The sequence below is a fragment of the Saccopteryx leptura genome, chromosome 4, assembly GCF_036850995.1.
Source record: "Saccopteryx leptura isolate mSacLep1 chromosome 4, mSacLep1_pri_phased_curated, whole genome shotgun sequence".
NCBI classification, from domain to species: Eukaryota; Metazoa; Chordata; class Mammalia; order Chiroptera; family Emballonuridae; genus Saccopteryx; species Saccopteryx leptura.
In genome coordinates, this window is record NC_089506.1 from 169,629,387 (window position 1) to 169,650,217 (window position 20,831).

Sequence of the window (20,831 nt, forward strand, 5' to 3'; positions counted from 1 at the left end):
GAGGGATAGATAGGGATAGACATATAGGAATGGAGAGAGATGAGAAGCATCAATCATTAGTTTTTTATTGCGACACCTTAGTTGTTTATTGATTGCTTTCTCATATGTGTTTTGACTGTGTGGTTACAGCAGACCGAGTAAACCTTTGCTCGAGCCAGCGACCTTGGGTCCAAGCTGGTGAGCCTTGCTCAAACCAAATGAGCCCGTGCTCAAGCTGGCAACCTCAGGGTCTCGAACCTGGGTCCTCCGCATCCCAGTCTGACACTCTACCCACTGTGCCACCGCCTGGTCAGGCGTTGTCAGGATTCTTAACAATATCACTCTCAAATGCCATCAAGGAAAAAGAAATCAAATACCATGGCTACACAAGACAGAGATGTAGTTCAGAAAGAAAATAAAAATCTCCAGAAAAAAATCTCAATCACATGGAAACCTTGGAGTTAAATGATAGAAAATTCAAAATTGAAGTTCTGAAAATACTCAGTGAGATGCAAGAAGACACCAATAGGCAACTTAATGAGCTCAGAAAACAAATTAATAACCAAACAAATGCCTCACCAAGGAGACTGAAATTTTAAAAACAGAAATGAAGAACTCAGTACATGAACTGAACATGGAGGTAGCAAATTTAGCTAATAGAACAAGCCAGATAGAGGAAAGAATCAGTGACATCAAAGACAGGCAACTAGAGATGCTACAGAGAGAAGAGGAGAGAGACTCATGAACTAAAAATACTGAGAAGGCTCTATAAGAATTGCCTGACTCCATCAGAAAGAGCAATATAAGAATAATGGGTAATCACAGAAGAATAAGAGAGGGAGAAGGGAAGGGAGAATCTATTCAAACAAATAATTGATGAGAATTTCCCAAGCAGATAAAAAGAGTTAAACTTTCCAATCCAAGAAGCAAACCCAACACCTAGTTACTGCAACCCTAACAGACCTACTCCAAGGCACAATCATAATAAAATTGTCAAAACTCAATGACAAAGAAAGAATCCTCAAGGAAGTTAGAGAAAAGAAGACCATAACATATAAAGGAAATCCCAGTAGATTATCATCAGACTTCTCAGCAGAAACTCTATAAGCCAGAAGAGAGTGGGCCCAAACATTGAAAATACTGAAAGAGGGAAATTACCAGCCAAGAATACTATCTCTATCAAAGTTATCCTTCAAATATGAAGGAGAAATAAAAAAATTTACAGACATACAGAATCTGAGGGAATTTATCACCAGAAAACCCCCACTGGAGGAAACACTCAAGGCAGTTATTTGATCAGACACAAAGAACAAAACAAATCAAAACTAAAAGTAAAAGCTCCAACAAGATCACAATAAAAACAAATATAAGGCCCTGGCCGGTTGGCTCAGCAGTAGAATGTCGGCCTGGTGTGCGGGGGATCCGGGTTCGATTCCCAGCCAGGGCACATAGGAGAAGCGCCCATTTGCTTCTCCACACCCCCCTCCTTCCTCTCTGTCTCTCTCTTCCCCTCCCGCAGCCAAGGCTCCATTGGAGCAAAGATGGCCCGGGTGCTGGGGATGGCTCCTTGGCCTCTGCCCCAGGCGCTAGAGTGGCTCTGGTTGTGGCAGAGCGACGCCCCGGAGGGGCAGAGCATCGCCCCGGTGGGCAGACTGTTGCCCCTGGTGGGCGTGCCGGGTGGATCCTGGTCGGGCGCATGTGGGAGTCTGTCTGACTGTCTCTCCCCGTTTCCAGCTTCAGAAAAATACAAAACAAAAAACAAAAAAAAAAACAAAGATAATCTGTGACAACAATAACATAAAAGGGGAGAGAACAAAGATCTGGATCTGCAGTAGCAAAGGAGGATGGAGTGCAGAAGCACTCATAAGACAAAGGACTCTAGTACGTAGGAACATTTTTCTCTCAATAACCTAATGGTAACCAGCCATGAATAAGCCACTACTAAAACAGCTTTAAAAAAGAAGAAACAGAGGAAAGAAGTATGAAATACCACCAAATAAAAACAACTGACAGAAAAAAAAGAAGAATCAAACAAAACACTGAGCTACCAGAAAATAAAACATAAAGTAGCTCTAAGAAATCCTCAAGTGTCAATAATTACTCTAAATGTAAATGGACTAAACTCACCAATAAAGACACACAGAGTAGCAGATTGGATCAAAAAGCAAAACCCAACCATATGCTGTCTTCAAGAAACACACCTAAGCTGCAAGGACAAAAGCACATTCAAAGTGAAAGGTTGGAAAACGATTCTCCAAGCAAATAATATCCAAAGAAAAGCTGGTGTAGCCATACTCATATCTGACAAAGATGACTTCGAGACAACAAAAGTAACCAGAGACAAAGAGGACATTTCATAATGATAAATGGGACATTGTATCAAGAAGACGTAACACTTCTTAATGTATATGCACCAAACCAGGGAGCACCAAAATATATAAAACATCTACTAACTGATCTAAAAAATGGAAGCAGACAGAAACACGATCATACTAGGAGAGTTCAACACACCATTGATGGCTTTAGATAGATTATCCAAACAGAAAGTCAGTAAAGAAATATTGGCTTTAAATGACAATCTGAACCAAATGGACATAATAGACATTTCATCCCAAAACGTCAGGTTATACATTCTTCTTTGTTGTGCCTGGAACATTCTCAAAGATAGACCATAGGTTGGGCCACAAAACTAACATCAACATATTCAGGAAGACTAAAATTATACCAAGCATATTTTATGATCATAGGGCTTTGAAATTAGAATTCAACTGTAAAAAGGAAGTAAAGAGACCCACAAAAATGTGGAAAATAAACAACATACTTTAAAAAAATGACTGGGTCAAAGAAGAAATAAAAGCAGAGATCAAAACATATATACAGACAAATGGAAATGACAACATGACTTATCAAAATTCCTGGGATGTAGTGACAGCAGTAATAAGAGGGAAGTTTATATCATTACAGGCTTATATCAAGAAACAAGAGAGATCCCAAGTAAACAACCTAATATCACACCTTAAGGAACAAGAAAAAAGAACAAAGGCAAAAGAAAAAAAGAAAAAAAAAAGAACAAAGGCAACACAAAGTCAGCAGAAGAAAGGAAATAGTCAAAATTAGAGTAGAACTAAATAAAATAAAGAACAAAAAAAAACTATAGAAAAAATTACTACAACCAAGAGCTGGTTTTTTGAAAAGATCAATAAAATCGACAAACCACTGGCTAGACCCACTAAGAAAAAAAGAGGAAGGACTCACATAAACAAAATCTGAAAAGAAAGAAGAGAAACTACCACAGATATCATAGATAGACAAAGTATCATAGTAGAATATTATGAAAGATTATATGACACCAAATTCAACAACCTAGAGAAAATTGATAAATTCCTAGAACTATACAATCTTCCTAGACTTAATCACAAGAAGAAAAAAACATAAATAGACCTATAAGCAGGAAGGAAATAGAAACAACTATCAAGGCCCTGGCCAGTTGGCTCAGTGGTAGAGCATTGGCCCAGGGTGTGGATGTCCCAGGTTCAATTCCCTGTCAGGGCACACAGAAGAAGCACTCATCTAATTATCCACCCCTCCCCTTTTTGCTTCTCTCTCTCGCTTGTCCTCCCCTCTTTCAGCCACGGCTAGATAGGAACAAGCTGGCCCGGGGCACTGAGGACAGCTCCATGACCTCAAGCTGGCCTGGGGCACTGACAGATCAGTGTGCTACAAAACAAACAAACAAAAAAAGACTATAGTTGCAAAAGAGCAAGGGTCCCAGATGGGCAGAGCATCACCCCTAGTGGGCTTGCAAGTGGATCTTGGTCAGGGCACGGAAGGAAGGAAGGAAGGAAGGAAGGAAGGAAGGAAGGAAGGAAGGAAGGAAGGAAGGAAGGAAGGGAGGGAGGGAGGGAGGGAGGGAGGGAGGGAGGGAGGGAGGGAGGAAGGAAGGAAGGAAGGAAGGAAGGAAGGAAGGAAGGAAGGGGGAGGGGAGGGAGGGCAAGGGGTGGAGAAGCAGATGGAACTATCAAAAACCTCCCCAGAAACAAAAGTCCGGGACCAGATGGCTATACTAGTGAATTCTACCAAACACTCAAAGATTTGATACCTATCCTTCTCAAAGTCTTCCAAAAAACAGAAGAAGAAACAATACTCCCCAACATATTTTATAAGACCAACATAACCCTCATACTAAAAGCTGGCAGGTACAACACAAAAAAGAAAACTACAGACCAATATCTCTAATGGATACAGATGCAAAAATCCTAAACAAAATACTAGTGAATTGAACACAACACACTAAAAAAATAATACATCACAATCAAGAGGGATTCATTCTGGGAGCACAAGGATGGTTCAACATACGGAAATCGATCAGCATAATACATCACATCAACAAAACAAAGAACAAAAACATATGATACTATCAACAGATGCTGAAAAGGCATTCGATAAGATACCACATCCCTTTATGTTTAAAAACTCAATATATGACAAACCATCAGCTAATATACAAAATGGTGAAAAAATGAAGGCTTTTCCTCTAATATCAGGAACAAGATAAGGCTGCCCACTCTCTCCGCTCTTATTCCACATAGTTCTGGAAGTTCTAGCCAGAGTGATCTGGCAAGAAAAAGAAATAAAAGCCATCCATAACGAGAAAAAAGAAGTAAAGGTATCGCTTTTTGCAGATGACATGATCCTATATATAGAAAACCCCGAAGACTCCACCAAAAAACTATTAGAAACAAACTAATACAGTAAAGTAACAGGACACAAAATCAATATACAAAAGTACACTGCTCTCCTATACACCAACAATGAAACATCAAAAAATGAACTTAAAAAAATAATTTCATTTATAATTGCATAAAATTCTTAGGAATAAATTTAACAAAGGATGTGAAGGACCTATACACTGAAAACTATAAAACATTATTGAAAGAAATTGAAAAAGATAATGAAATGGAAAAATATTCCATGTTCATGGTTTGAAAGAATCAACATAGTTAAAATGACTATATTACTCAAAGCAATATACAAATTTAATGCAATTGCCATCAAAATTGCAATACTATTTTTTTTTTTGTATTTTTCTGAAGCTGGAAATGGGGAGAGACAGTCAGACAGACTCCCGCATGTGCCCGACCGGGATCCACCTGGCACACCCACCAGGGGCGACGCTCTGCCCACCAGGGGGCGATGCTCTGCCCCTCCGGGGCGTCGCTCTGCCGCGACCAGAGCCACTCTAGCGCCTGGGGCAGAGGCCAAGGAGCCATCCCCAGCGCCTGGGCCATCTTTGCTCCAATGGAGCCTTGGCTGCGGGAGGGGAAGAGAGAGACAGAGAGGAAGGAGGGGAGGGGGTAGAGAAGCAAATGGGCGCTTCTCCTATGTGCCCTGGCCGGGAATCGAACCCGGGTCCCCCGCACGCCAGGCCAACGCTCTAACGCTGAGCCAACTGGCCAGGGCCAATTGCAATACTATTTAAAAAAAAAAAATAGAACATAAACATACCTAGTTTGTATGGAACCATAAAAACCCCTGAATAGCCAAAGCAATCCTGAGGAAAAAGAATGAAGCCAGAGGTATCACACTACCTGATTCAAATTACACTATAGAGCCACGATAATCAAAACAGCATGGAATTGGCAGAAAAACAGACATACAGACCAATGGAACAGAACCAAGAGCCCAGAAATAAAACCACATATATATGGACAAATAATATTCAACAAAAGAGCCAAAAACACACAATGAAGAAATGATAACCTCTTCAAAAAATGGTGCTGGGAAAATTAGAAAGCCACATGCAAAAGAATGAAACTTGACTTCAGTTTGTCCTCCTGCACAAAATTTAATTCTAAATTGATCAAAGACCTAAATATAAGATCTGAAACTATAAATTACATAGAAGAAAACATAGGTACTAAGCTCATGGACCTTGGCCATAGAGAACAATTTATGAATTTGACCCCAAAGGCAAGAAAAGTAAAGGCAAAAATAAAGGAATGGGACTATAGCAAACTAAAAAGCTTCTGCACAGCAAAAGAAACTGACAACAAAACAAATAGGCAGCCAACTAAATGGGAGATGATATTTGCAAACAACAGCTCTGGTAAGGGGTTAATGTCCAAAATATACAAAGAATTCATAAAACTCCTCAACAAACAAGCGAACAATCCAATTAAAAATGGGAGAGGATCTGAAAAGACACATCTCCCAAGAAGACATACAAATGCCACACAGATATATGAAAAAGTGCTCATCTTCATTAGCTAGTCAAAAAATGCAAATCAAAACTACAATGAGATAGCACCTCACACTTGTTAGATTAGCTATTATCAACAAAACAGGTAATAACAAGTATTGGAGAGACTGTGGAGAAAACGGAATCCTCCTTCACTGCCAGTACATAATTAGTACATAATTAGTACAACCATTATGAAAGAAAGTATGGTGGTTCATCTAAAAATTAAGAATAGAATTACCATATGACCCAGCAATCCCACTACTGGGTATGCTCTATCCTTGCAATCTAATCTATGCATACCTCTGCCATTACCAGGAGAAAAGGGCTAGAAAAGAGAGTGAGAGAAAAGGAAGGAAAAGACAATAAAGACAGGACAAAGGAAAAGAGGAAGAAGAGATATCTCCATGCTGGCCTGGTAGAGCCACACTTAGTACACAGAGCTCTGAGAAATGCCACAGACAAGTGATTAAGTGCAACAAGAAGCTTGAATCCTTCCAAAGGAAGGAAAAACAACTTGTTTACCTCATGTTCTTTTCTTTAACGGGAATTTCCCCAACCCCCTTAATCCAGTTTCATGAAGTTAATGCTACCCCTACCTCTCCCTTCCTCCTTTGCATGGCCATTTTAACAAGCCAATCATTAGCTATTGTCAAGAAGACAGGTAATAGCAAGTGTTGGAGAGGCTGTGGAGAAAAAGGAACACTCATTCACTGTTGGTGGGAATGTAAATTAGTACAACCATTATAAAAGAAAGTATGGTGGTTCCTCAAAAAATTAAGACTAAAACTACCATATGACCCAGCAATCCCCCTACTGGGTATCTATCCCAAAATTCAAAAACATTGGTACATAAAGACACATGCACCCCCATGTTCACTGCAACATTATTCACAGTGGCTAAATGGAAACAACCAAAGTGTTCTTTGACAAAGGATTGGATAAAGAATATGTGTACACACACACACACACACACACACACACACACACACACACAATAGAGTAATACTCAGCCATAAGAAATGATGACAGTAATATTTACAACATGGATGAACCTTGACAACATTATATAAAACAAGTAAGTCAGAAAAAGCTAAGAACTGAATGATTTCACATATAGATGGGATATAAAACTGAGATTCATGGACATAGATAAAAGTGAAGTGATTACCAGGGAGAAGGGTATGTGAGGGAGGGAGATGGGGAAGGATGTGGGGGGAAGGGTATAAAGAGGGACAAAATAAGGATGACTAAACTTTGGGTGATGGATATACAACATAACCAACAGTTCAAATGCTATAGAAATATTTACCAGAAACTTATATACTCTTATAGATCAATGTCACCCTGCTAAAGTTGATTTTCTTAATAAAATTCAAAAATTAAAAAAAATGAAGAATATAGCACTCAAAAAAGCAGGCCCTGGCTGGTTGGCTCAGCGGTAGAGCGTCGGCCTGGCGTGCGGGGGACCCGGGTTCGATTCCCGGCCAGGGCACATAGGAGAAGCACCCATTTGCTTCTCCAACCCCCCCTCCTTCCTCTCTGTCTCTCTCTTCCCCTCCCGCAGCCAAGGCTCCATTGGAGCAAAGATGGCCCGGGCACTGGGGATGGCTCCTTGGCCTCTGCTCCAGGCGCTAGAGTGGCTCTGGTTGCGGCAGAGCGACGCCCCAGAGGGGCAGAGCATTGCCCCCTGGTGGGCAGAGCGTCGCCCCTGGTGGGTGTACTGGGTGGATCCCTGTCGGGCGCATGCGGGAGTCTGTCTGACTGTCTCTCCCCGTTTCCAGCTTCAGAAAAATACAAAAAAAAAAAAAAGCATACCCTAATAAAAGTGACTTCCCTCATGCCCCAGCTGCTCTCCATCAGGAGGAAGTGAAATGAGAGCAGAGGAAGGCAGGAGACAAGAACAGGGTCCCACCACCCAGTAGGGGGCTCATTGGCACCAAGCACAGCAGTGTGAAAATACACCAGTTACTATTTAGAAATTGCAAAACTACTTGTTATTGTCTTAATACAAAGTATAGAAATCTTCATAAAAATCTTTATTGGTGATAATATAGAGAAAATAGCATTCATTGCTAATGAGAGTTTGCATCTGCCAGAAATCTCCATGGATGGGAGTAATGGGGATGAGAAAGAGAGAGACAGAGAGATTTAATAGCTAACAAAAGGAGTTGTGAACTTTTTTAAATTTAGAAATCCTTCCTTGATGCACTCTTATATTTCAGTCATGGTAACTGGAAACCCTGTAATAAACATACTTTAAAATCTATGAAGATTATTCATTGAAAATTGGACTCAGTACAGCTACCAAACCTTGATCAAGCTGTATTCTTTTAGAAATCACAGTCGCACTGTCAACACCATTGCACAAAACATATAAGGCCCTTCACCCAAAGCTCCTTGATAATTTCAAAATGAAATTGTACTTTGAAACTCCAGGTAGAATAAGTATTCTCAGAATACACCAAACACAGCCCTTGATAAGTTATAACCAGCATTCTCTTAGCACCCACACCAGCAAAACCCTAAAAGGAAGGGCTCTCGGGCCTAGAAATAACACAACTGTAAACTGGAGGCAGACAACACCAAACCTAGACTCAACCAGCCCTACAAACAAAACATACAAACACACAGACATAATGGGAAGACAGAGAAGTGTAATCCAAACAAAACCACAAGAGAAATCTCCAGAAAAGAAACTGAGTGATATGGAAATAACCAAACTGCTGGATACAGAGTTTAGAATAATGATTGTTAGGATGCTTAGGGATCTTACAACAACAAAGGATGGTCATTATGAACACCTAAATAAAGAGATAGCAAGTATAAAAAAGCACATTGAAATATTAAAAAAGAATCAGTCGGTGGTGACAAATATAATATCAGAAATTAAGACCACAATGGAAGGAATTAAAAGCAGGATAGATGAAGCTGAGGATCGAATCAACGAGTTGGAGGACAAGATGAACAAAGGCATGAAAGCAGAGCAGAAAAAAGAAAAGAGACTCAAAAAGTCTGAGGAAACTCTGAGAGAGCTCTGTGACAACATGAAGAGAAATAACGTCCGCATCATAGAGGTTCCTGAAGAAGAAGAGAAAGAACAAGGGACAGAAACTTTATTCAATCAAATAATAGCTGAAAATTTCCCTAAATTGATGCAAGGAAGGGTCTCACAAGTTCAAGAAGCATAGAGAACTCCATTAAAGAAAAACCCAAAAAGACCTACACCAAGATACATCATAATTAAAATATCAAAGCTAAGCAATAAAGAGAAAATATTAAAAGCTGCTAGAGAAAAGAAGGCTATCACCTAAAAAGGAGCCCCCATAAGGATGACATCCGACTTCTCAACAGAACACTTGAGGCCAGAGGGGAATGGCAAGAAATATTCAAAGTAATGCAGAACAAGAACCTACAAACAAGACTACTTTATCCAGCAAGGCTATCATTTAAAATTGAAGGAGAAATAAAAAGGTTCCCAGACAAAAAAAACCTCAAGGAATTCATTACAACCAAACCAATGCTGCAGGAAATGTTAAGGGGCCTGTTGTAAACAGATCAAAGTAGGAAAAGAATATGCCAAAAGGGGAATACAGCTTTAAAAAATAAAATGGCAATAAACAACTACATATCAATAATAACCTTAAATGTAAATGGATTAAATGCTCCAATCAAAAGACATAGGGTAGCTGCTTGGATAAGAAAACAGAACTCGTACATATGTTGTCTACAAGAGACACACCTTAAAACAAAAGATGCACATAGACTGAATGTAAAAGGATGGAAAAAATATTTCACGCAAATAGAAATGAAAAAAAAGCTGGGGTAGCAATACTTATATCAGACAAAATGAACTTTAAAACAAAGACTACAGTAAGAGATAAAGAAAGTCACTACATAATGATAAAGTGAGTAATCCAACAGGAAGATTTAACCATCATAAATATCTATGCACCTAATATAGGAGCACCTAAATATATAAAGCAGACTTTGATGGATATAAACGGTGAGATCAACGGCAATACTATAATAGTAGGAAATTTCAATACCCACTAACATCACTAGATAGATCCTCAAGAAAGAAAATTAACAAAGAAACAGCAGACTTAAAGGACACACTAGATCAACTTGATTTATTAGATATCTTTAGAACCTTTCACCATAAGGCAGCAGAATATAAATTCTTTTCAAGTGCTCATGGTACATTCTCTAAGATAGACCACATGTTAGGACACAAAAGCAGTCTCGACAAATTTAAGAAGACTGAAATCATATCAAGCATTTTCTCTGATTACAATGGCATGAAACCACAACAGAAAAACTGAAAAATATTCAAACACTTGGAAACTAAATAGCATGTTATTAAATAACAAATGGGTTAACAATGAAATCAAAGAAGAAATAAAAAAATTCCTAGAAACAAATGATAATGAGCAAACAACAACTCAAAATTTATGGGACACAGCAAAAGCATTCCTGAGAGGGAAGTTCATAGCACTACAGACATTCCTTAAGAAGCTTGAAAAATCTCAAATAAACAATCTAATCCTTCATCTAAAATAACTAGAAAAAGAACAGCAAGTAAGCCCAGAGGTAGTAGAAGGAAGGAAATAATAAAGATCAGAGCGGAAATAAATGACAAAAAAGCTAAAGAAACAATACGGAGGATCAATGAAACCAAGAGCTGGTTCTTTGAAAGGGTAAACAAGGTCGATAAACCTTTAACAAGACTCACCAAGAAAAGAAGAGAGAGGACTCAAATAAATAAAATTAGAAATGAGAGTGGAGAAATAAGAACCGACACAATAGAAATACAAAATATTGTAAGAAAATACTATGAAGAACTGTATGCCAAAAAATTAAACAACCTAGGTGAAATGGACAAATTCCTTGAAATATATCATCTTCCAAAAATCAATCTGGAAGAATCAGAAAACCTATAGAGACCAATTACAACAAAAGAGATCAAAACAGCCTGACCAGGCAGTGGTGCAATGGATAGAGCGTCGGACTGGGATGTGGAGGACATCCGAGGTTGCCAGCTTGAGCGCAGGCTCATCTGGTTTGAGCAAAGCTCACCAGCTTTGACCCAAGGTAGCTAGCTCCAGCAAGGGGTTACTCGGTCTGCTGAAGGCCCGGGGTCAAGGCACATATGAGAAAGCAATCAATGAACAACTAAGGTGTCTCAACGAAAAACTGATGATTGATGCTTCTCATCTCTCTCCCTGTTCCTGTCTAGCTGTCCCTATCTATCCCTCTCTCTGACTCTCTCTCTGTCTCTGTAAAGAAAAAAAAAAATGCTCACCATCTGACTGTGGTGGTGAATACACACCTACACATGCAATAAAACTGTCTAGAAGTAAACACACACACAAATACACACAAATGAATACAAGCAAAACTAGGAAACTCTGAACAAAACCTGTGAATTGAAGAGCCAGTATTCTAGTTGTAATATTGTATGGTAGTTTAAAAAAAAAAAAAGAGAGATCGAAACAGTTATCAAAAGCTCCCAAAAAATAAAACTCCTGGACCCGATGGCTTCACTGGTGAATTCTACCAAACATTCAAAGAAGAGTAACTCCTATCTTTCTCAAGATATTTTTAAAAATTCAGGAGGAAGGAACACTTCCAAGTTCCTTTTATGAGGTGAGCAAAATTCTGATTCCAAAACCAGGCAAAGACAACACAAAGTAAGAAAATTATAGGCCAATATCCCTGATAAATTTAGATGCTAAAATCCTCAACAAAATATTAGCAAACCTGATCCAGCAATACATGAAAAAAATCATACATCATGATTAAATGGGATTTATTTTGGGGAGGCAAGGATGGTACAACATTCGTAAATCAATTAATGTGATTCACCACATAAACAAAAGGAAGGAGAAAAACCAGATGATAATTTCAATAGATGCAGAAAAAGCATTTGATAAAATCTAACACCCATTTATGATCAAAACTCTTAGCAAAGTGAGAATACAGGGAACATACCTCATCATGATAAAGGCCATCTATGACAAACCCACAGCCAACATTATAATTAATGGACAAATATTAAAAGCAATTCCCCTAAAATCAGGAAAGGCAGGAATGCCCCCTTTCACCACTCTTATTCAATATAGTACTGGAAGTCCTAGCTACAGCAATCAGACAAGAAGAAGAAATAAAAGGCATCCAAATTGGAAAAGAAGAAGTAAAACTATCGTTATTTGCAGATGATATGATATTGTATATAGAAAACCCTAAAGTCTCAATCAAAAAACTACTGGACCTAATAAACAAATTCAGCAAGGTGGCAGGATATGAAATTAATACACAGAAATCAGAGGCATTTTTATACATGAACAATGAACTGTCAGAAAGAGAAATTAAGGAAACAACCCCCTTCACTATTGTAACAAAAAAAATAAAGTACCTAGGAGTACTTTAACCAAGGTTAAAGACTTGTACTCAGAAAATTATAAAACATTGATAAAAGAAATCAAGGAAGACACAAACAAGTGGAAGCATATACCGTGCTCATGGTTAGGAAGAATAAACATAATTAAAATGTCTGTATTACCCAAAGCAATTTATAAATTCAATGCAATACCAATTAAAATACCAATGACATACTTCAAAGATATAGAACACATATTCCAAAAATTTATATGGAACCAAAAGAGAACACGAATAGCCTCAGCAATGTTGAAAAGGAAGAATAAAGTGGGAGATATCACACTGCCTGATATCAAGTTATACTACAAGGCCATTGTACTGAAAACAGCTTGGTACTGGCATAAGAACAGACATATATTGATAGATCAATGGAACAGAACAGAGAACCCAGAAATAAACCCACATCTTTATGGACAACTGATATTTGACAAAGGAGGTAAGAGCATACAGTGGAATAAAGACAGTCTCTTCAACAAATGGTGTTGGGAAAATTGGACAGCTACCTGCAAAAAAATAAAACTAGACCACCAACTTACACCATGGATAAAAGTAAACTCAAAATGGATAAAGGACTTAAATGTAAATCGTGAAACCATAAGTATCCTAGAAGAAAACATAGGCAGTAAGCTCTCCGACATCTATTGCAGCAATATCTGTGCTGAATTATCTCCACAGGCTAATGAAATAAAAGACAGGATAAATAAATGGGACTATATCAAACTAAAAAGCTTTTGCACAGCTAAGGACAATATAAACAGAATAAAAAGACAAACCACACAATGGGATAACATATTCGACAATACATCTGATAAGGGATTAATAATTTATAAAGAACTTGTTAAACTCAACACCAGGAAGACAAACAATCCAATCAAAAAATGGGCACAAGAAATGAATAGACACTTCTCCAAAGAGGACATACAGATGGCCAATAGACAAATGAAAAAATGTTCAACATCACTAATCATTAGAGAAATGCCAATTAAAACCACAATGAGATACCACCTCACACCAGTCAGAATGGTGCTCATTGACAAAACAACACAAGATAGGTGCTGGCAAGGATGTGGAGAAAGGGGAACCCTCCTGCACTGCTGGTGGGAATGCAGACTGGTGTAGCCACTGTGTAAAACAGTATGGAGATTCCTCAAAAAATTAGAAATGGATCTGCCCTTTGACCCAGCCATCCCACTTATAGGAATATATCCCAAGGACACCATATCACCGACTGAAAAAAAGAATGCACCCCCATGTTTATGGCATCATTGTTCACAATAGCGAAGATCTGGAAACAGCCCAAGTGTCCGTCAGTGGACGAGTGGATTAAAAAGCTTTGGTACATATATACAATGGAATACTATCGGGCTATGAAAAAGAATGAAATATTACCTTTTGCAACAATATGGAGGGACTTGGAAACTATTATGTTGTGTGAAATAAGCCAGGCAGAGAAAGAAAAATATCATATGACCACACTCATTTGAGGAATCCAAGGAATAATGAGAACTGAGGAACGGAATTGAGACAGAGGAGGGATCAAAGGGACCAGAGGGAAAGCAGACAGAGGGAAAGGGGATGATAGGATGGGATAAACCTGAAGGGAAGAGGGGAAGGCGATGTAGGGAGGGGGGCAGGGGAGATATTGAGGGGAATAGGGAGGAAGGGGGAGGCATTAGGGGTGACCCTAGAATCTATGTAAACACAATTAATTAAACTTTAAAAAAGTGTTTAAAAAAAAAAAGGAAGGGCTCTCTAATCAGCTGGAGAGCTGATTCACGCTGTTAAAGTTACACATACCCTAATCAAGAGTGACTGTCCTCCAGCCCCAGTAGCTCTCTGGTGCATGCAAATGCAAGAGGGAGAGCCCACATTCTCTGACTGCAGTCCAGCAACTGACTTCTGCTGCTACTCACTGAAACAGATCCTTTAGGGAAACATTTTTTGTTGACCAGATTAAGTCTACACTTCCTCAACTATAAAAGATCTAAAACCAAGCAAATTTAAGAGGAAATGGTACATAAGAGGCAATAAAGCAAAGTTAATCAGTATAGAGGAGTTAACCAAATTAACTAAAATTAAATTACAACTTCAATGCTGCAAGCCATTAACTGAAAATCCTACTAGGGGCTCAGGTATATTCTAAGAAGTGATGTGATGATAACACCCTCCGAGGCTCCACTCTGGTGTCATCACAATTTTCAGACTCACTGCTATAGACTCAACAGGACTTTGCTTATAATTTGTGAAGAATCTACATAGTTATGACATAGCAAATCCAGAATACATTAAGGCTTCTGTGGCTGTGAAATACATTTATAGTTAAAAAAATAAATTTCACAAGGTACCAGTGACTGAAAAAGTAGAAGACCGCAAAATACAGTATATATAGAATGACTTGACTCCATTTATGTAAAATCATACATAAATCTATACATAATTTTTTTCTATGGCAAATTATGCATAGAAGGAGGTCTGAAAGGCCATTAACCAAAAATATCTTAACATTTAGATACTGAAATTTACTCTCTCCTTTATACTTTATAAAACTGGATTTTCTATGAGTTTTTCAGTGTTATAAACAGTTAAAACTTTAAAAAGAAAAGGAATGCTAGAATATTTCAGGTAAATATGAAGAATTTCATTCTAGAATCTTTTCTTAAAACTGCTAATAGCAAAGGATGGTGGTTGATATAACAGAAAATGTTATTTCTGCCAGCTTTACTGAGATATAATTGACAATATTATGTAAGTATAAGGTGTTCAATGTATTTGTTTGATTCATTTATATATTGCAAAATGATTACCACCACAGCTTAGCTAGTATCTCCATGTTTTCACATAATTACCATTTCTTCTCTGTGGTGAGAACATTTAAGATGTACTCCCTTAGCTACTTTCAGGTATCTGGATAGACAGACCTTGAGTGCACTGTGCTAAGTGGAATAAGTCAGAGGAAAGCAAACACTGTTTCACTTGTACATAAAATCTAAAAAAGCCAACTTCATAGAAACAGAGACTGGAATAGTGGTCACCAGGGGCTGGTTATCAAGATGGAGAATATGAGGGAGATGCGATCAAAGAGTATAAACTTCTAGTTACAAGACAACAATCTGGGGATCTAATGTACAGCATGTTAATTACAGTTAATTCAATGTGATTCTTACATTAGAGTTTTATGAATTCTCTCTATGGCTTCTTCAAGTTCTTCTTTCTGATCAGGAACAAACCGGTATTCTGACACATAGCCTGCAGTATGCTTATATGGGTCGTAATCTCCAAGTTCAGCTAAAAAAGAAAAAAAATTGTAATATTTTTTTCACTTTAGGAAAATATACCCTTGTACAGGAATACAAGTAGAGGGGGTCCTCGGGTTATGACACAGTTCCACTCCTACAACAGTGATGTAACCCAAATTTTGGTATAAGGCGAAACATACCCTAGCCTAATACAAACAGAACACTTGTGCTTTTAACAGTCCAAAATGGCATAGGTAAGCGTACTGGGGGACTCCAACTTTCTCACTCATATGCTGCATCACTAAGTATTCTTCTGCTCCATGCAACCAAACTAGTTTGTCCACGTAGTCTAAATGGGTGATGATGCTAACAGCATAAGCTGAAACACTTATGTCTCATTTTAAAGTTTTTATGGGAGTGAACTCAAAATGTCGTATGTCGAGAATGTCATAACCTGAGGACCCCTTATATTCCTATAATACTTACACATTTTCTTCAAATACCATATTAATAAATTTATATATATATAAATAATTTTATTTAAAAGCAACTCTGACCCTGGCTGGTTGGCTCAGCGGTAGAGCATGGGTCCCGGGTTCAAATTCCAGCCAGGGCACACTGGAGAAGCGACTATCTGCTTCTCTACTCCTCCCCCTCCCAATTTTATCTCTCTCTCTCCTTCTCTCTCTCTCTTTTCCCCTCCAACAGCCATTGCTCAAATGAGCAAGTTGGCCCTGGGGCTGAGGATGACTCCATGGCCTTGCCTCAGGCACTTTTAAATAGCTCAGTTGCTGAGCAACGGAGCAGCAACTTCAGATAGGCAGAACATCAGCCCCAGATAGGGGTTGCCCGGTGGATCCCGGCTGCAGCATGTGTGAAGGAAGGAAGGAAGGAAGGAAGGGAGGGAGGGAGGGAGGGAGGGAGGGAGGGAGGGCAACTCTGATGAGCATACATAGCATGATTGGTATAAATAAATCTTATCTTAAAAACATAAGTCCTGTATGCTTGCTTTCTGAAAGGTTACAAGTATCATTTAGTTTCAATTATTCTTAACAGTTTATATGAACTATAAGTATTGTAATCAGAATTTAGAGTACAAATATTGGAAATACTAGAAGTGAGTAGCAACCATGATGTCTCAGACAATGAGACCAAGAAATAGAGCATGCAATTCAGAATGTATTTTCCCCAAATAATGGTCACAAAAACAATACAGTGCTGCCCATCATCCCATTACAGTTTATACAAAGAAGAAAAATGAAATCAGAAAGCTCACTATATTATGCATATAAAATATTCTCCTCCCGACATTATTCATACCTTCCAAGCCCAACCTGGTTCACCTATGTGACACTATTCCTAGGATATTTTTTCTAGGCTGTTTCTAATCTGCAAGTGCCACACAGGCAAGGACCATGCTGTGCCACTGCCCCAGCCTCAGCCTGTCTCCAAAACGACAAGGCAACCTGGAAATGCCCCATGTGCCACATCAACACCAGAGCTGAAGTGCACTGCGTGCCCACCATGTGCCACGCTCTGAACTGGCACCCGACCACACAGAGTCTTCATGGCAGCTGCTGGAAGGGCGTGATCTCTCAGATATGATGGCTCTAGGGCAGGGGTCCTCAAACTTTTTACACAGGGGGCCAGTTCACTGTCCCTCAGACCGTTGGAGGGCCGGACTATAAAAAAAACTATGAACAAATTCCTATGCACACTGCACATATCTTATTTTAAAGTAAAAAACAAAACGGGAACAAATACAATATTTAAAATAAAGAACAAGTAAATTTAAATCAACAAACTGACCAATATTTCAAAGGGAACTATGCTCCTCTCACTGACCACCAATGAAAGAGGTACCCTTCCAGAAGTGTGGCAGGGGCCGGATAAATGGCCTCAGGGGGCCGCATGAGGCTTGTGGGCCGTAGTTTGGGGACCCCTGCTCTAGAAGAACAATGAGCTCAGGTGGAAGGGAGACTAGAACCGATTTTCAGATTCCACTTAAGTGGAATCGATGCTATTCCTGTGACTAAACTGCATGCTACCCACCACAAGGACTATCTAACTGGCTTTATTTCTACTTCTTCTGAAGAGACGCCTTTTAAAACTTCAACTCTGACTACATTTAATTTTTTCAGCAAAATATTTTGGTAAGAAGAACTTCAGTGTATAAACTTGCTTCAAAAGAAAAATTCTGCCTGATCAGGTGGTAGCACAGTGGATAAAGCGTCAGACTGGGATGCGGAGGACCCAGGTTCCAGACCCCGAGGTCACCAGCTTGAGCGCAGGCTCATCTGGTTTGAGCTTGGACCCAAGGTCGCTGGCACGAGCAAGGGGTTACTTGGTCTGCTGTAGCCCCCCCACCCCACCCCGTCAAGACACATATGAGAAAGCAATCAATGAACAACTAAAGTGTCGCAACGAAAAACTGATGATTGATGCTTCTCATCTCTCTCTCCATTCCTGTCTGTCTGTCCCTATCTACCCCTCTCTCTGACTCTCTCTCTCTCTGTCCCTGTGAAAAAAAAGAAAAAAGAAAAAGAAAAATTCTAATTTCCCCCCCCAAACTGTGTGAAACACATGTGCTTGAATGAACCTACCCTGGACGGCATAGGCTCCCAGCTGAGCGGCGGTGCTCACGGGGCAGGGCAGCCGGCCCTGAAGGACGTCTTGCTTCACCTGCAAGAAAAACTGATATCTAAAAGAGAAATGGAAAAGAGAGATTAATGATATCTTATACACCCCAGACCTGAAGTTTCAGAGCCTGAGAATCAGGGTAAAAAGCAACCATCATTACTGAAAATAAAGTGCTGTCTGCTTTTTTCTGTAGGAAGGGGGCTGTTGAGTAAACACACTAAGTACCCTCCACAGAGGCAACACAGGGTGGTGGCTAGACAGTGACAGCTCTCCAGCCAGACTGGCTGGATGGCATCCCAGCCCCAGTACTCCGCAGCCTGTGGCCTTGACCTCTCTAACAGCCAGTCTCCTCACTAGTAAAACTTGGACTGGGAAGTATCTACACCTCCTAAGGCTGCTGTAGAGGTTACATATAAGCTATTCTTTCCATGCTCATTACTGCCACTGCCACTACTATGATGACATGCTCATAACAGGAGGAACAAATCACAGGGGCCCAACCTAGCTGACAGGCATTATCTACTACAGGGTCTGAAATCACACTGGATAGAAGGTTATCACAGTGCAACTCCATCAACACTCCAGTTATTAAAACCCTGCCCATTATCTGCAGCTTCACTCATTCCATTTGCCTAAAGAAAACCTAAATAATAGTGCCACCCACTGCTCTAAGCATTGTCATTATAGTAACTCATTCCAAGTATCTTACATACGATAACTTATAAAAGACTTTAAAATGAAGTCAGAACTATCATTGCCTCCATTTTTTGCAGAGGAAGAAACTAATAGACCCAAAGAGGTGAAGTAATTTGTCGGACATCTCACAACAGTTACATAACAGAGCCAGACCTGGATTCTAGGAAAGCTTATCCTAGATCTCTCTTAATGAGAGTGCTGGGCAACTCTGGCTGGCTTTCCACCCTCCACCTACCCACCCCATACTTCCATTCAGGCCTTCTGTGGAGGGGTGAGAAAGGCCAGAGGTTTATGAACCAAACAGTGAATCATCAACACAAGCCTTGGTCTGTCTGTCTGTCTCTCTCTCTCTCTATCACACACACACTCTCTCTCTCTCTCTCTCTCTCTCTCTCTCTCACACACACACACACACACACACACACACACACTCACACTTCAGTCTGTCCTTTGTGATTTATCTTTTTTTTCAAGATGACTCTTGATGTCATTGAGAAGAGACAGAAAAAAGCAAAGAAAATGAACTATGAAAATCAGCTGTGATAAATATCTCCTCTCTAAATGCTCACAACCAAAGCCCTTAGTGAAGAAAGACAAATGTTAGATGCTATTCTTATTATTTATAAAAGACTGATACCAACTTTGACTGTACACACAGGCTTCAGTGAAAATCTGTTTAACCCACTGCCTAATTCGGTAAATGGCACCACTGTTCGCCAGACACCACAGTAAGAGAACCTAGGAACAATGTGTAACCTTGGCATCACTTTACCTCTGAATCTGCTGTTCCAGGAATCCATACACTTTTCTCCACCTCTTGGTCCAGGTCACTACCCACTGGATTTCTAAACCTTCACTGCTCTGCCAACATTCATACTTATCTCCCTTCCAAAATACCTTCCCAAGACAAGACATAAACAGGGCCTCTCTCTTGATCTAAACAAACAAACAAAAAAACAACCTCTAAAACTCTCCAGGATAAAGTTCAAGATCCTTAAGACAACTAATAAGACTTTTGCTACTTGAGCCAAACCTCTTGCCATTAACCACTGAACTACCCATTACCACCACTCCACAACTTGCAATCATGTTTCCAGCCCTACATAATTACTTTCCATTGCCTGAATGTTTGGATATCAAATCCACTTTGGTATAATCATCTGTGCTCCTCATGAAGAGGAGTAAAGTGATATTAGCCGAAATTAAATGCAAAAGCTTATAAGCTGAAAAGACATTTCACTAGAATCACTGCTGCTGACTGGAAACCTGTGTTTAGCTACGTTCTCTGTCTCAGTCTTTAACTTGGAATTTCTTTCCCTGAAGCATATTTCTTTTTAAGGAAATGGGTCACAGATGCATATTTGTCTTGCTCTATTAAGACTTTTATAACATCTGACTGAAGAGTCGAATCCTTTGCCAGATACAGAAACTCAGGGGCCTAATTCCATAAGAGGTTTCTCCAAAGAGAAACAGAAGGAGGTAAAAAAACAAAGACAAAAAGAGAAAAGACAAACAGATGCAAAAGACAGAAATTTTATCCTCATTATATAGGGCTCAGCACACAGTAACTACTCAATAAAGAATTGTTGTTTTGATGGATG

The 20,831-nt window shown here is 39.4% G+C and overlaps 1 protein-coding gene across 3 annotated transcripts in view; it reads right to left on the bottom strand.

The window, feature by feature from the left end:
* Positions 1-20,831, bottom strand: part of EPB41L4A (erythrocyte membrane protein band 4.1 like 4A) — a 320,637-nt gene that overhangs the window by 112,441 nt on the left and 187,365 nt on the right. For all 3 annotated transcript variants that reach the window (XM_066382001.1, XM_066382000.1, XM_066381999.1), the window contains 2 exons: positions 18,498-18,595; positions 15,823-15,943 (listed from right to left, as the gene is read on the bottom strand). In XM_066382001.1, coding sequence (XP_066238098.1) covers positions 15,823-15,943; positions 18,498-18,595 — 219 coding nt within the window. The remainder of the gene's footprint in view (positions 1-15,822; positions 15,944-18,497; positions 18,596-20,831) is intronic.